The sequence below is a fragment of the Macrobrachium rosenbergii genome, chromosome 38 (assembly GCF_040412425.1).
Source record: "Macrobrachium rosenbergii isolate ZJJX-2024 chromosome 38, ASM4041242v1, whole genome shotgun sequence".
Taxonomy (NCBI): domain Eukaryota; kingdom Metazoa; phylum Arthropoda; class Malacostraca; order Decapoda; family Palaemonidae; genus Macrobrachium; species Macrobrachium rosenbergii.
In genome coordinates, this window is record NC_089778.1 from 912,324 (window position 1) to 927,912 (window position 15,589).

The 15,589-nt window shown below is 41.0% G+C and overlaps 1 protein-coding gene across 2 annotated transcripts in view; it reads right to left on the reverse strand.

Annotated features, from left to right (window-relative positions):
- The window catches only part of LOC136825568 (E3 ubiquitin-protein ligase TRIM13-like), a 49,864-nt gene that overhangs the window by 16,486 nt on the left and 17,789 nt on the right, over positions 1 to 15,589 (reverse strand). The window contains exon 1 of one of the 2 annotated variants that reach the window (XM_067082156.1): positions 522 to 679. The exons of the other annotated variant lie outside the window; for it this stretch is intronic. Coding sequence (XP_066938257.1) covers positions 522 to 641 — 120 coding nt within the window. The 5' untranslated portion in view covers positions 642 to 679. Of the gene's footprint in view, positions 1 to 521; positions 680 to 15,589 lie in introns of those variants that run through there. 2 annotated transcript variants of the gene reach the window in all.

Here is a 15,589-nt window from a genome sequence, read left to right on the forward strand (position 1 = left end):
CAGTCAGAGTTGCCAAGAATGGCCTCCCACCCAACTGAAGACAAAACCACAGGCTCTGGTCAACCCATCAGGTTGTTCGGGGTGGGACAACTGTTTCAAGCGCCTGTGAAAGTCTGCCCAAAGAAGCCTTGCCTCCGAATGCTGTTTGTGCCTCACCCCTGGCGCCCCAAATGCCAAGTTTATGAACTAAAATTTCTGAAATTTGCTTTTACGTGCCCAACAATTGCACTTACTAACTGGTTGGCTTTGCCTCCCACCCAATAAGAGGGGCCCCAAATGGGACAATGCCCCCGGACCCCAAAATGTCTAGAAACGCCCTCACTAACTGTTTGAAGTGCTCTCTGTCTCTGTCTCTGTCTGATGCAACAGAGGACGACGACGTAGAAATACCTTTGAGATTTCAGTGTCACTTTCGATCCACATCTGTTCATATGGACGTCATGATTTTGAGATCTCCTCCCCCCATCCTCCCGCCCCTCCCCAGCGGGATGAGGGAAGAAAACGAAGGAGAAGAGGCTTACCAAGGAGCTCATACTGAAAGAAGAAGAAGCAGCAGCAGCAGCCATCGCTCTTCTGTGCTTCCCTGAAGCTTTTTCCAGTCGCCGTCTCCCAGACTCCAAGCGTCGTGCAGCCAGCAACATCGAGCTACCACTGGCAGGCAGTCACAGTGTTGCCACTCTGATATTTCATAAAAGCCAAGACGTGGCCTTAAAAATTGCCAAGATCGGCCATAAAAAGCCTCGATTTAAAAGTTACCGGAGTGTCAAAATCACATTATCATACCAATAGAAATATATACCAAAAATATATACGGTGTCCGTTAATAACCTGTTTGTTTGTTTGTTCTTAATTAGGTTTACTTGTGAAAAAATTCTTTCTGCTGCAGCCGACGAGTGAGGGAGAGCTAAAAGATTACACATAAAATTAGAAAGAATATCAAATTTACATTTGTTGGTACCATCCTTAATATTACCCAGTTCTGCCCAAAATGTACATGGTGACTGGTCTAGGTCTAATTTCTCTGTGGAAGAGCGTGCATGCAGAAGACTTTGCCACTGAGCATCTAAATCATCAAGGTCTTCATCTTTGACTAATTGCGGGAAGTGAGATGCAAATTTAATAAATCGACTTTACCCTTTTTGCGGTGACAAGGAAAGCTTAGGCTCAAGAAATTGAAGAAGAGCTAGTACACTATCATCTTCAAAAGGAAACCTTTCCCTCATTTGCACACAAAGCTCTATTAGAAAGTTCTGGCAATTCAAGGCGAAATTTTCTTTCACCTTCCCCTATAGGCTCATTCAACAGTAGAGCTTCACATCGTCCTCCTGGGTGCAGATCTTTTATGTCAAGAAAATTGGAACAATTTCTTGGATCAATTTCTGAAAGTTTATGGGATTCTAGGATTTCTTGCTTGATGAACATTCCCATTATGCTTCGATATTCATCTGCTATGGTGGAAAAGAGGGAACTTAGCCTAAAATATTCAGATTGAAATTCTGTATTCATCTTATCTACCTTCTTAATTTTGTAATTTAAAAATAGCAGCATGTGCTTTGTGCCCCTATTTTTCATTGTTTGGAAAATCCCAGCTGCTCCATCAATTTTATCTGTTCTTGCTTCACTTTCAAAGAATAATACCAATGCTTCCCATTGTTCCAAAATTCTTCCTATTAAATTATATGCCTCTCCTCGAGACAGCCACCAAGTCTGAGATAGCTTCAACATCTTATGCTTGGGACTGTCAACAATGCCTTGAATTAATTTGAATGCACTTTGCCATTTACTACTGCGTGCAAAATAGCAGCATACGTTCTTCAAAAATGCCTCCAAATATGATGGTAAATGAGAACAAGCATAGCTTGAGCACAAGGCGAAGGAATGGCAAACACAGCCGATCACGAATATTGAAGGTACATCTTTCTTCAAATGTGCCTGGAATCCGGTATTACTACCCATCATTGATGAGCAGTTGTCGCTGGCAAATCCAATGACATTAGTTAAAGGTATATCCTTACTGATAAGTAACTCTTTCACAAGTCGATATGGGCCTTCCCCACTAGCATCGTCAACTTCAACTATATCTAACAGTGCATCAGTTACTTTCAGTCTCTTCTTATCATAGAATCTAACCAAGATGGCTAAAATCTGAGACACTGCAATGTCGGTACTTTCATCTATAATTAAAGCAAACCTATTTTCTCTACATATTTTAGCAATTTCTTGTTTTTCTTCCCATGCAATTCTGTCTTGAATGACATAGGATGCCTTCGTCTTTTTATCATTTTCATCTCCTGTGCTATTTGACACTCTGGGAACATTTTTTCTGCATTTCCACTAAATGATTAGCATGAGAAAATGGCACACTATTTTCAGCCATGTATGCTGCAAGATGGAGTTCAGCTGTAAACACTTTACTTTGAAAATCTTGTTCTGGTTTCTTTTTTCCACAAAATGTTCAATGCTCACAGAACTCTTCTTTGAGGCAAAGCTCTTCAAATGCTTTGCTGAAGTTTTGTGAGTAAGCAATATAGATCTGTTGCAGTTTTTTAACTTTGTATCACAGATTGTACACACAGCAGCATATTTGTCTTTGGCATCAGCCTGAAGCCAGTCTTTAAATCAGGATCCACTAACCACTCTTTCTTAAAGCACTGCTGATACCACATTTTTGTCTTCTTTTTTTGGTGGAGTTGAATAGCCACTAACACCTGCTTCCTCTGAATCACTCATCTTCTTTTAGGTCAACTAATGATATTCAGCTTTATAGCCTAGAGAAATATCACAAAACAATATCGACTGTACAACTAGGCTAACTTGTAAAAGCCCGACACCGTCTCTTCCAAACACGTGTGTGTTCGTGCGTTCGTCAATCGTCATCCATCGGAGTGAACAAGACAAAACAAGAGCATCTCGTTTTCTTTCTCTAATGGAACGTGACTTCAACTATACAATATTTCCGTCTGTTTCTCCCTAACCACTGTTGTCTTGGTTTATGTACAATCACCACTACTTGCATTGTGATGCAAGCATTCGAATCATGTTCTCATAATGTTCCACCGAATATTCTGTATCAAACTGTATGTATGTTTCTGTTTGTGAAGATGACAAACGTCTTGCCATTTTACATATATTATGCTACTGCATTGTATTCATTAATCTGTCTTGAATCTCATGCAATTGGCCACATGTGGAATTTCCTGGCCTTTCCATTGATGTATGTTTCATCACTGTATGTTAATCATGTCTCTTGATATCGCCATCTGTTTGTCTGCCGACAAACACAGATGCCCGAATCTGTACCTCTCTTTTTACCTGTCTGTGTGTAGACGCTACTTTACCGCTCGCACGCGTCAATAACATCTTTGAAGATTCACTGTCAATGTCGGTATTGATCTCAGTAAGAACCACCAATAAACCAGTAAACACCCAGCCAGTATGTCACTCAATCTCCAGTCTTTACAAACTTGCTGCCAAAATGAAGTGACGCAGCAACGGCCCCATGGCCAGGGTTGCCAAATACCTTGATAGTCAAACCGCGGTTTTTCCAAAAATGTTAAAAACCGCGGCAATAGCCTGAAAAAAATAGCCTGTTGGCAGTTTTTTTATCCGACATGAAACAGTGATTGCATAGTGTATTTTTACTACAATTACAGCTTTTTCCACATTCGTTTATTACCTCCCAATGTGATCAACAGAATTTATTGAGGTATGGCAAGCAATGCACACGGAAAGTTTCAAATCCGTAGCTTTTGGGTTGATGTCAGTCTGCTTGGTTTGCTGAGATGAAGTACTGGCCAAAAACCTCAACTAACATTGCTTTCTCTTGCTTTTACATATGATTTATGGGTCCCAATATTAGCATGTTTTATTAAATCTGAATGGTGAGCTCTTATGACAGCACTGCAAAAACGACATCGTGCTTTTGTTTCATGACCAGGAACACTATTAACCCAATATTTCAAGAGTTCCTCACTCTCCCAATTAGGATTATAATGTTTTCTTATAAACACTAAAATTGCACTTTTTGGCATCTTAACGCAGTCAACCTTCTCACTGAATGGGAAAAAGGAATCTGACCAGTAACTCATATTTCAAACGAATTACCTCTAACGCCTCAATTCCTGTTTAGTGGCTAGACGGCGACAGTCTGATCAACCAACTGGTAAAACGAAAAATAACTAATATTTCATTATTATGCTTGGAACAGTATTTATTAAAATCCAAAATAGAGGTAGATTCAGTATACGTCTTTCCGTTACAATAGATATGAAATATTACATTTGTAAAGTAAAATAAAACGGATTTAACAGTGCATGCGGTTTTGTGTCACCAAAGTAGCCCAATTTTAGGTAAGTAGCAGGCACCATTTCATAGGCAAAATAGCAGTTCAAAAGTAGCCCAAATTCAGAAGGCCAGGGTAAACCAACAACAATCTCAGTTGGCAACAATGATGCCTGGCGGCCACCAATTTGCCTTATGAATATTTTACCAAACTGACAGAATTATTGTGTTTTCATTAACAATTGCTGAATATTATTTAGGACAGTCATTGTACATCTGGAATCATGCAATTCTACAACAACAGCAGAGCGATCAAGTTCAAACACGTTGAGAATGTGATATGTAACACAATAACAAGACTGAGATTATGTGATTACACAATTTTGTCCATATTACTTATAATTAAGCCATTTATATATTAAAATTAATAATTTTGATTCTCAAACCATCAAAAATGCCAAGATTTAAGTAAATTTCTCACAAAAAAGCCAAGACGCCAAGGAGAAGCTTAAAAGCCAAGATCAAGTAAAAAAAAAGCCAAGGAGTGGCAACACTGCTGGCAGGCAGTTGCCGGCCTGGGATTTGGGACAGCCAAAGTGTCGTGCAGTGGCCACTTCACGTGAAGTACCGAGTGTTTCATAAGTGAACTATGAAGTACACTTGGACATTTCCCTCCCTCCCTCGCACCCACCTTCTTCCGATGGCACAGTTCGCAGGGCATCGATTGCCTGGCAACAGTCAGTCGTGTTCAAGACACGTCCCACCCGATAAGCTACGACGACGTCCTGTCTGGTACAGCAAAAAAGAGGGAGAGAGAGAGAGACCTTCAGTCAGTGGTTCCATTTAGGGTAAATACCCTAATTTAGGGTAATCAGACTTCCCTTAGGGTAAAGAAAATTGTGGGGGATATAGGGTAGTGTGGGGTCGCCCAGTAAATGCTCTGTATGTCTTTCCCACTTGTGAGGGCTAGAGAAAGATAGCTAACCTCTGAAGCTTTATTAGTCCATAAAGAGTTCAGGACAATATTAGTTACAAGTGATCCTTACCAGCCAGCAGCTGTAACTCCCCCCTCCATTGTCCAACATATCTTACGGTTACGAATACGGCTAGCCCATACATGCCCCCACAAGATGGACAAATATATGTTCTTTTGCGGGAGCTGTCCTAGCTAACCGTGAACACCAAAATAAAAAATAGAGAAAAAGACAAAATAACATACACAATTAATACAACACTCCCAGAATTGCTAAAAATACGACAGATTACAGAGTTCAACAAAAATTACATCCTATAATCGTCGTTGTCACGCAGGTGGCCTCCTACATCTCTGTTGTCGAGATTCGGGAAAAGACTCTGGTTCCCGAGAATCCCGATCAGGGGGTACTGGCGACGCTGGTGCCACTGAGGGGCGAAGGGGGCGCCTGTTGCGTACTGACACCCGACCACTTCCATATACCGTACACGGTACTGACGGTACCCGGTCCCAATTGTTGACCTTACTAATTTCTAGATCCTCTAGGATTAGTTTCACTTATTAACAGAGTTCCAGGAAGGGGCTGATTGAGACACTTGTGTCATCGTCGGTAGATTTTTATTTAGACTGAAAAGAAGCGGGAACAGCGAACACACGGTTTGTTTACATGCAGGTGGCGCCATGACTGGCCAAAGAGAAAACTAAATGCAAAAGACAAATCGACATAAGCGACGATTGCAATGCCACTAACACAACACGAACAATATAAATCATAATATGCTAACACTTCCCCTTGATTTTATTGCAATGCAGTGAACCTTACAAGAACTGACACTTCAAAAAAATTGGATAGCCAACGACACAAAACCAGCAAAAATGCAATGATTAGCACATGAGCCAAAAAACAAAATAATTGCAGATAAAGAAAAACACAGCAAAAAAAAATTGAGTAATATGAACAAGCAGCAAGTAACATAAGAACTGAATAGACACTGTTGCTGCAAAGAATACAAAAGGATAAACGTGACTACATCTGTCACGATCACATTTGGCAAAGGATTACTATGCTGCAAAAAAAAATTTATCAGAAGGACAAATTAAAACTTTGGCATGGCTCTGACTGTCATTAAGGAATGATAAGTCCAATTCTTGCACATAACTCCTGTGTCTTCCTCCCAGTCAAACCCTTGGTTAGAAGGTCAGCTAGATTGTCATGAGATGCCACATATTGCAACTTTACCAACCCCTTCTTCACCACATCCTTTATGAAGTGATACTTCACATCCACGCCCTTGGAATTATCGTTGACAATGTCCTTCTCTGCAAGTTTGATTGCTGCTGTATTATCAGCAAGGATGCATGGCACCATGCAAAGATCACTTGCGTCGATCTCCCTTAAAATACCACATAGCCATAGTGCTTCTTGCGTAGCAATAGCCATAGCAATGTACTCCGCCTGTTGTGTGGATGTGGCAACCACAGTTTGCTTCTTGCACCTCCACTCCACAGGTCCTCCTGCAACACACACCACCAGTCCACTGAACGATTTTCTGTCCACCTTGTTGTTGGCAAAGTCAGCATCAGAAAAAATCAATGCCTCCTTCCCACTCTTCCTGAATACTATGTGTTATAACCTTGATAAAGAGAGACATTACTATTTTTCCTATTTTGTGACGCTGGCGGGGCCCGGTCGAGAAGGAAGAAGAGAAGAGTAAACAAGAAGGGCAGCTAGATCACGGCAATAACTCTAGGTGTAGTATATTAAGATGTAAACCTGTACCATAGGGAAGGGACAATAAACAAGTGAGTACTTTACACGAAGTGTGTATTTAATCCACCTTAAGCCCACGAAAGTCTTAAGTTATGACAATGGCGACGAGGATGGGATCCGTGGATGAAATGCCTTCCTTTACTACTACCTATACAGAGGCAGCCTAAGTTTACTGAAACTCAGTGTTGTTGATTGAGGAAATCTGCAGTAAGGCTTAGCCTAATGTTTAACTGAACATTGGCATTCCTAATGTTAATTGCCCGGTTGATTTCAAGTGTTTACTTTTAGTAATTGCCTGCTTAGCCTAAGGGTAGCCTATGAATATGGCAGACCGTTTCCCGAAGTTTATGCCAGAGTCACAGTCCTTAGATAACTGGTTGGAATTAATGACCGTTGCTTTCCGAGCTCAAGAGATCACGAATGAATCTCGTCAAGTAAACTTGATCTTAACTCACATTCCAACTCAATATTTTGATGATATTGTTGCTTTGATTGCTCCTGGGTCGGCGTTAGCCCTCAGTCCCTGGCCGAAGTGAAAACTAACCTGAAGCTACTGTATAAGCCTAAGAAGACAATTGTCAAACATTTGGCTGAATTCCAAGACAGAAATAAATTAAAAGAAGAAACATATAATTTATTCTTCAAGGATTTAAATAAGTTAGCTGAACTTTGTGACTTTGGAAACAAGGAAGAATTTCTTAAATACAAACTGTTCCTTGCTGCTCGTAGTGAACCATATTTCACCGCTGGGTTATCAGATTTTGATTACCACACTAATACGGTAGGGGATTTATTGGCCACCTTATCCAATCTAGAAGCAGCATATCAGGAGCAGGAGGTTCAAAGTGTTAATAGGCTAAGAAGAGAAAAATGTAAGGTCTGTGGCCGGATGAACCATTCGAACGGGACTGTCGTCTGAGAAATGCTACTTGTTACGAGTGTGGCAAGCCTGGCCATGTAGCATCAGTGTGCAAGCGCAAAGTGAAGAGCAACTCAATGACAGGGTGTTCAGTGGCCAAGCATCGTCACCAGCAAAGAAAGAGCCAAGAGTGCCGCAAATGACAAAACCCCATTTGAAGAAGACTCATGAAGTTATAATCCAAGAAGAGGAATCCAATGATGAAGAGTCACTTGATTTAAATTGTATATTAAACAAAAGTTCTGTTCAACCTTATGTTGTTAGTTGTCAATTGAATCATAAGCCATTTTATTTGAGATTGACACCGGTTCAGCTATTTCTACATTGAAGTATGATGATTTTGAGAAGTTAAATTGTACACTACTGAACTGTAGAACTAAATTGCAGGGTTATAACCAAGTGCCAATTAAAGTATTTGGGAAGGTCAAAGTTTCAAATTTTCAGTACAAACAACAAAATCATTCAAACATTGAATTCATAGTTGTTGGGTCAGACTCTCCAAATAATTTGATTGGTAGGAATTTAATAGATAAATGCAATATAATTAATGTCCATCAGTTAAATGTAGAAGATTTTGTGGAAGACTATAATGTAGATAGTTTGAAACCTATTAAGAACTGTCAAGCTCGATTGTATCCTAAAGTTGGTCATGTTCCTGTTTTTCAGAAGGCCCGCACGGTGCCACTGACGTTACGCAGTGAGGTTGAGAGTGCACTGCAAGAGCTAGAAAATAATAAGATTATAGAAAGAGTAGAATTTTCAGAGTATGCCTCACCTATTGTTACTGTCAGGAAGCAGAATGGATCCCTTAGGGTTTGTGGGGATTTTCGTAAAATAAATGAAATTCTTCATGAATCTAAATTCCCATTACCTAATATGTCAGAATTAATTTCCAATGTGTCTGGGCATAAGTTTTATACCAGACTTGATCTCAAGAATGCTTATCTGCAAATGGAAGTCGCTCAGAAGACCGTAAATATCTGGTAATTAACACACATTTGGGTCTATATAGATATTTACGGTTACCATTTGGCATCCATTCTGCTCCTGCAATATTTCAGAAGTTCATTTCCCAATTATTAGCTTCTTATGATTATGTTTATCCATATCTTGATGATATTGTTATAGGTGGAGACTCACTAGCTGAACATGATAAACGTGTAAGAGATGTTCTTAGGACTTTGCGTGATGCCAACATTCAACTGAATGTGCAGAAATCCGTGTTCAGGGTAACTTCTGTCAAGTACTTAGGTTTTAAGCTCTCTAGAGAGGGATATGAGCCAGATGAAGAAAAAACTTAAAGCCATAGTTGATGCTCCAATTCCTCACACTGTCACTCAGCTCAAGTCATTTCTGGGTCTTATTTCATTTTATCATTCATTCATTAAGAATTTTGCTACTATTGCCTCACCTCTGTATGATCTGACTAAAAAGGGTGTTGATTTTACATGGTCCAAAGCAGCTAATAATGCCTTTGGCACCTTAAAACAGCTGTAGCTTCTCATGTATCACTTAATAAATTGGATATGCTTGCTAAATTAGTAGTGGAGGTGGATGTCACCACAAAAATTGGTGTGGGTGCTGTCCTCCTCCAGCAACATGTTGATGACTCTGTGTCAACTATATCATTTGCAAGTAGGAAGTTGACACCCACTGAAATGAATTACGCTCAAATTGACAGAGAAGGACTGGCTATTGTTTTTGCTCTAAATAAGTTTGCTAAATATTTGATTGGGAGACATTTTGTGCTGAGGACTGACCATCGTCCCCTGATTCATATTTTTAACCCCAGTAAACCCATAACTAAAATTGCAAATGCAAGGTTGATAAGATGGTCTGTCCTTTTGTCTTTTGATTACACAATTGAACATATTCCTGGTAATAAGAATACTATAGCAGATTGCTTATCAAGATTACCTATTGAGGATAGCACAGTTAAATTTCAGGTACCAAATGAAATTGTTAAACTCATTAGTATGGTGAATGAATTTGAAGAACTTTCTGTGGAAGTACTTAAGGAAGCAACACTCAAAGATTCTATTTTATCTCAAGTAAAGGACTTTGTACGATTCGGGTTTCCGAGGAAATTAACAGGCGTTAATCCGCAAGTGGAACCGTATGTGAAAATACAGCAGGAACTGAACTGTCAGTACACAATGAATTGTTGTTATACTGTAACAGACTAGTTATTCCAGAAGTGCATCGAGCTGTTGTTATGAAGCAACTCCATAATGGTCATCCGGGTACTAGTGCTATGAGGTCACTCGCACGAACTGTGGTGTTTTGGCCTAATATTGACATGGACCTTGATCTAGTCACTAAATCTTGTGCGGAGTGCTTTGCAAATAGTAGTCCTAAAGGTGTTAAACCATCTAGTTGGCCAGCAACCCATTCTGTGTGGCAGGGCTCCATATTGACTGGTGTGGCCCATTAGAGGGGTTTTATTTTCTCATTATTATTGACTCCAAATCTAAGTTTCTGGATGTCCATGCTTCCAAGCACTTAACCTCATCTAAAACTGTAGAACTATTACGGAAAACCTTTTTGTAGATTTGGTCTACCTGAAGAGCTCGTATCACACAATGGGCCCTGCTTTATCTCAAAAAATTTCAAATCATTCATGGATTCTAATAAAATCTGTCACACACTAAGTGCCCCTTATCACCCTCAGTCAAATGGCCTGGCTGAACAGAGCTGTTCAGGTTTTCAAAAGATTGTTCATCAAATTCTCATCAGGTGATATTAGTTTAAGATTAAGTAGACTGTTGTATCATTATAGATGTACGATACATTCTAGTACTGGACGCTCACCAGCAGAATTGTTGTTTGGCAGGGCATTTAGATCTGCTCTTCATCACTTAAGACCCCCTCTAACTAGTCCTGAGAAGGCTAAAAACTCTCAATTTAAATCCAAATTTCTAGTGGGTGATGCAATTTTCTTTAAAAATTTTGGCGTCGGAGCTGAGTGGTTGCCGGGTAGTGTGGCTGAAGTAATCAATGCTAAAAATTTCAAGGTAAAATTAGCCTGTTCTGACAATGTGATTTGCAAGAGGCATATCTCCCAAATGTTTCATAGACAGATTCCTGTTCCCCCAGCTGATAGTGCTGGTGCCATTAATGATGATAAGAATGCCTGTCTTAAGTCAGAGTTTACCACCACCTGCAGTCTCTAGTAATGTGCCTGCTGACCAAAATGTTTCTCCTCAGAATATTCCAATAACTCCCATTAAGGACACCAACAATGCTGGTGAATGTCCTCATACTGAGATTGCCATGTCACCATCAACCCAAGTGATCTTGATTTGTGTACTCCTTGCATACCTAAAAATACTCCACAAAAGGTAACCAGGTCGGGTGGTGTCTAGGCCCCATTACGATTGAATTTATAACTCCATATTGAGGCACTTAAAAAAAAAAAAAAATTCCCTCTTGATAATCCAGTGTTATTGTTTCCATATGCTGTTGTGTCCATTATGTATGTTTCTGTTTTTTTCCTTATTTTTTTGAAAGGAGAAATGTTATAACCTTGATAAAGAGAGACATTACTATTTTTCCTATTTTGTGACGCTGGCGGGCCCGGTCGAGAAGAAAGAAGAGAAGAGTAAACAAGAAGGGCAGCTAGATCACGGCAATAACTCTAGGTGTAGTATATTAAGATGTAAACCTGTACCATAGGGAAGGGACAATAAACAAGTGAGTACTTTACACGAAGTGTGTATTTAATCCACCTTAAGCCCACGAAAGTCTTAAGTTATGACACTATGCAGTAGTCACGGGTGTGTTTTAAGTATTTTATCAGATATTTCACTGCAGCCATCTGCTTTCTATTTGGGTTGGCCGAGAATTGACTGAGATAACTGACAGCGAAACTCAAGTCAGGTCTTGTCCCGTTTGCAACGTACAGCAACATTCCTATGGCTCTTCTATATTCATGACTATCGGCATCTGCGTCTGGTTCATCGTTGATAGAGAATACATTTGCACTCAGAGGACTGTGTTTTCCTCTGCATTCAGATAACCCGTGCTGCTCCAATATCTGATCTATATAAGCACACTGGTCGATGCTTATGGTATGCTCGTCCTTTCGCAATATCCTCAGTGATAAGAAATCGGATATTTCACCCAGCTCTCGTATTTCAACTTGTTGGCTCAACTCTTTCTTAAACCAATCAATATCTTCTTTCTTTCCCCACACAGCAATGTCATCCACATATAGTCCAACATACAATTTCCTTTCTTGATGATAGAATAGGCAAGGGTCACCAACTGAGGGTTGAACTTCATGTCTATAAAGATTTTCTTGATCTTATGGTACCATTCTTGTCCTGATTGTTTCAATCCGTAAAGGCACTTCCTCAGCTTGCACACCATCCTACTCTTGTCAACATCAAAACCCTCAGGTTGCTCCAAGTATACTTCTTCCTTGATATCACTATTGATGTAGGCAGATATTACGTCGACATGCTCACACATCAGTTCCTTCTCCACTCCCACAGCGAGCATCAACCGGATGGTTTTCTTTTGATTACAGGCGAGTAGGTTTCCATGTAGTCAAAGCCATATCTCTGGGCAAATCCTGTGCAACCAACCTGGCTTTGTACTTTGTAGGTCTGCCACTAGCATCAGTCTTCAGTTTGAACTTCCATGTTGACCCAATGACTCTGGTTGGTGGCCTTGGTACAATCTCCCATGTATTCATCTCAGTCAGTTTCTTAATCTCTTCTCCCATAGCATATTTCCATCTTTCTGCTTGGGGACTAGCTAGGGCCTCTTTGGCACTCTTTGGTTCAGTGATAGTGGTCTCTTCATCTGGCTTGACCACTAAACACTCAGGGTCGTCTTGACATTCTTGGCACTGACATTTCTTTGGTTTAGGCACTCTCGCGGACCGCTGCAGGACTGGGACTTCTTCTTGGACTTCTGCTTCTTCATCTTCAGGCAGTACTGGAATTTCTTCAAAGGCAGGAATCTGTTCATTGTTTACGTCTCCATGCCCGTCATCTTCACTGCCTTCCTTGTCCAGACCATCTTCCTTCTGCTCCTGTTTTTCCTCTGTTTCCTCCTCGGAGTCTGACTCACTCGAGAGTTGTAGATTGTCCATCTTCTGCTTCCCCTGATCACTGGAATCTTCTTTCTTCTTCCATGGGAAAACCTCTTCATGGAATACAGCGTCCCTTCTGATTATTACCCTTCCTGTTTCTGTGTTCCAAAGCCTGTATCCATCCTTTGTATCCTCCTGATAACCGAGCATGACACACTCAACAGTCTTGCCATCAAGCTTGCTTCTGACTTCTCTCATGGCCTGAGCTCTGCATCCGAAGGGTCTCATGCGTTCATAATCACTGCTTGTGAGTTCCTTTCCTGTTGCCAGTTCCAGAGGTATCTTATAATCGATGGCACTGCTCGGTGCCCTGTTCCGGTTGTAGGCAGCAGTTGACATAGCTTCAGCCCACAGTCTCTTGTCAGCTCCAGCTTCAGATAACATGGTCCTCACCATTTCCATAAGTACCCGATTTTGTCGTTCTGCTCTCCCGTTCTGCTGTTTACAGTAAGGCACACTCCTTTCATGCACTATTCCGTTTGCCAGGGTATTCTCCTCCGAAGTCAGATCTAATTTTCTTTAGGGTGTGGTCCGTGAGATTCTCCATCCTGGTCTTGTACTGAATGAGTCTAGACAATGCTTCATCCTTAGACTTCATTGGCATTACAGTCACATACCTGGAGTAATCATCCGTGAACACAATAGCATAAATGGACCCACCAAACGAAGGGGTATTAAAGGTCCCATAACATCGGTGTGCACTAACACCAAAGGTTTAGATGCTCTTGATGTACTTGCAGGAAAAGGCAGCCTTGTCATCTTCCCCTCAATGCATGCTTCACATTTTCCACATTCTTCTTTCTTTAAGTTAGCCAGAACTGGAATTTTCTTCAAAGCGTCATAGTTGAGATGACCCATTCTTTGATACCAGGTCTGCATCGATACCTGAGCAGGCAATGCCACAGTAGCTCCTCGTTATCTTTACTAGGCCAATCCAGATTCATAATGTACATCTTCCCCTCTTTCCTAGCAACGAAAAGTTCAATGCCACCCTTAGATGCCTTTGCTAGGTCACCCACGAATAATACAGAAGCACCCTTGGCAGTGATCTGTTGTACAGACACCAGACTGCAGTATAGGTTAGGGACATACATCACTTCCTGAAGCACAATCTTGCATTTGGCTTGAATCACGATTACCCTAATCCCTTCCACTGAAAGTCTATGTCCATCACCTATTTTCACAGATCCCTTGCATTGCAGGTCGATGTTCTTGAACTTCTTAATGTCACAGCACATATGATCTGATGCACCTGAGTCCAGAAACCACTTTCCCACTGGTGATTTTGACATGTAGGCATGTGCATCCACTTCGGCACATAGAAGTACTGCTTCTATTTCTTCAAATTCAGCTACAGAGGCCTTGGCATCCCCTTTCTTCGTGCGTTCCTCCTTGAACTTCTTCCAGATTGGGCATTCCCTCGCCTTGTGTCCAGGCTCCTTACAGGTGTAACACTTCATTTACTGTCACCAGAGGTGTCCTGCTTCTGAGGCTGCTGATTCTGCTTCTGCTTAGAATGCTGTTTAGCCATTGCTTTCAATGCCACAGGTTCTTCTTTTCTTGATGTCACTCTGTTGTGCAATGATAGTCGCCTTTCTTCCATCACAAGTTTGCTCTTCACATTTCTTGATGTGAGCTTATCCAGATCACCCTCGAAGGATCTTACAAAAGCATCATACTCCTTGAGTGGTAGCCCAAGTAGCAAAGAAAGCAGCAAAGCAAGTGTCACTTATTGGAATGCCGCCCATTCTCACCTTCTGAATCAACTCATGCATCTTGGAAATGTAATCTGCCATTGGCATTGATGGCACTTTATCCAACCTAGCCATTTCCTTGAAAAACAACATGGTGTGAATAATCCCAAATTCACCATACATTTCCTTGAGTGTGTCCCACACTTTCTTTGCAAATTTAAACTCACCAACATCGTAGAGAGTGGACCTGTGCAGCGCCTCGATAATGACTCCCTGAGCTCGGCGATTGACTCTGGCTTGTTCTTGGTTGAGCTCTGCCAAGGCCTCTTCTTCATTCTCATTATCGTGAATGTGATACCCAAACCCAGGGTCAATGGCATTCCAACAGTTCTTGTCAATCAGTCTTGCTTCGATCCTCTTCGACCACGGGTAATAGTTAGCCCCGTCACACTGTAGAAGAATCTTCTTGGAGGTCTCTTCCCTTTCTTCATAATCGGCCATCTTCTTACTTGTTGATGGAACAGTCTCCAAGGGAAGCTTAGGCTAGCACTTTCTTATATCTAGACGATATCACACTTTTCAATCAATCCCAATGTGTTCTGGGCCCATAACCTGTTGACCTTACTAATTTCTAAATCCTCTAGGATTAGTTTCACTTATTAACAGAGTTCCAGGAAGGGGCTGATTGAGACACTTGTGTCATCGTCGGTAGATTTTTATTTAGACTGAAAAGAAGCGGGAACAGCGAACACACGGTTTGTTTACATGCAGGTGGCGCCATGACTGGCCAAAGAGAAACTAAATGCAAAAGACAAATCGACATAAGCGACGATTGCAATGCCACTAACAC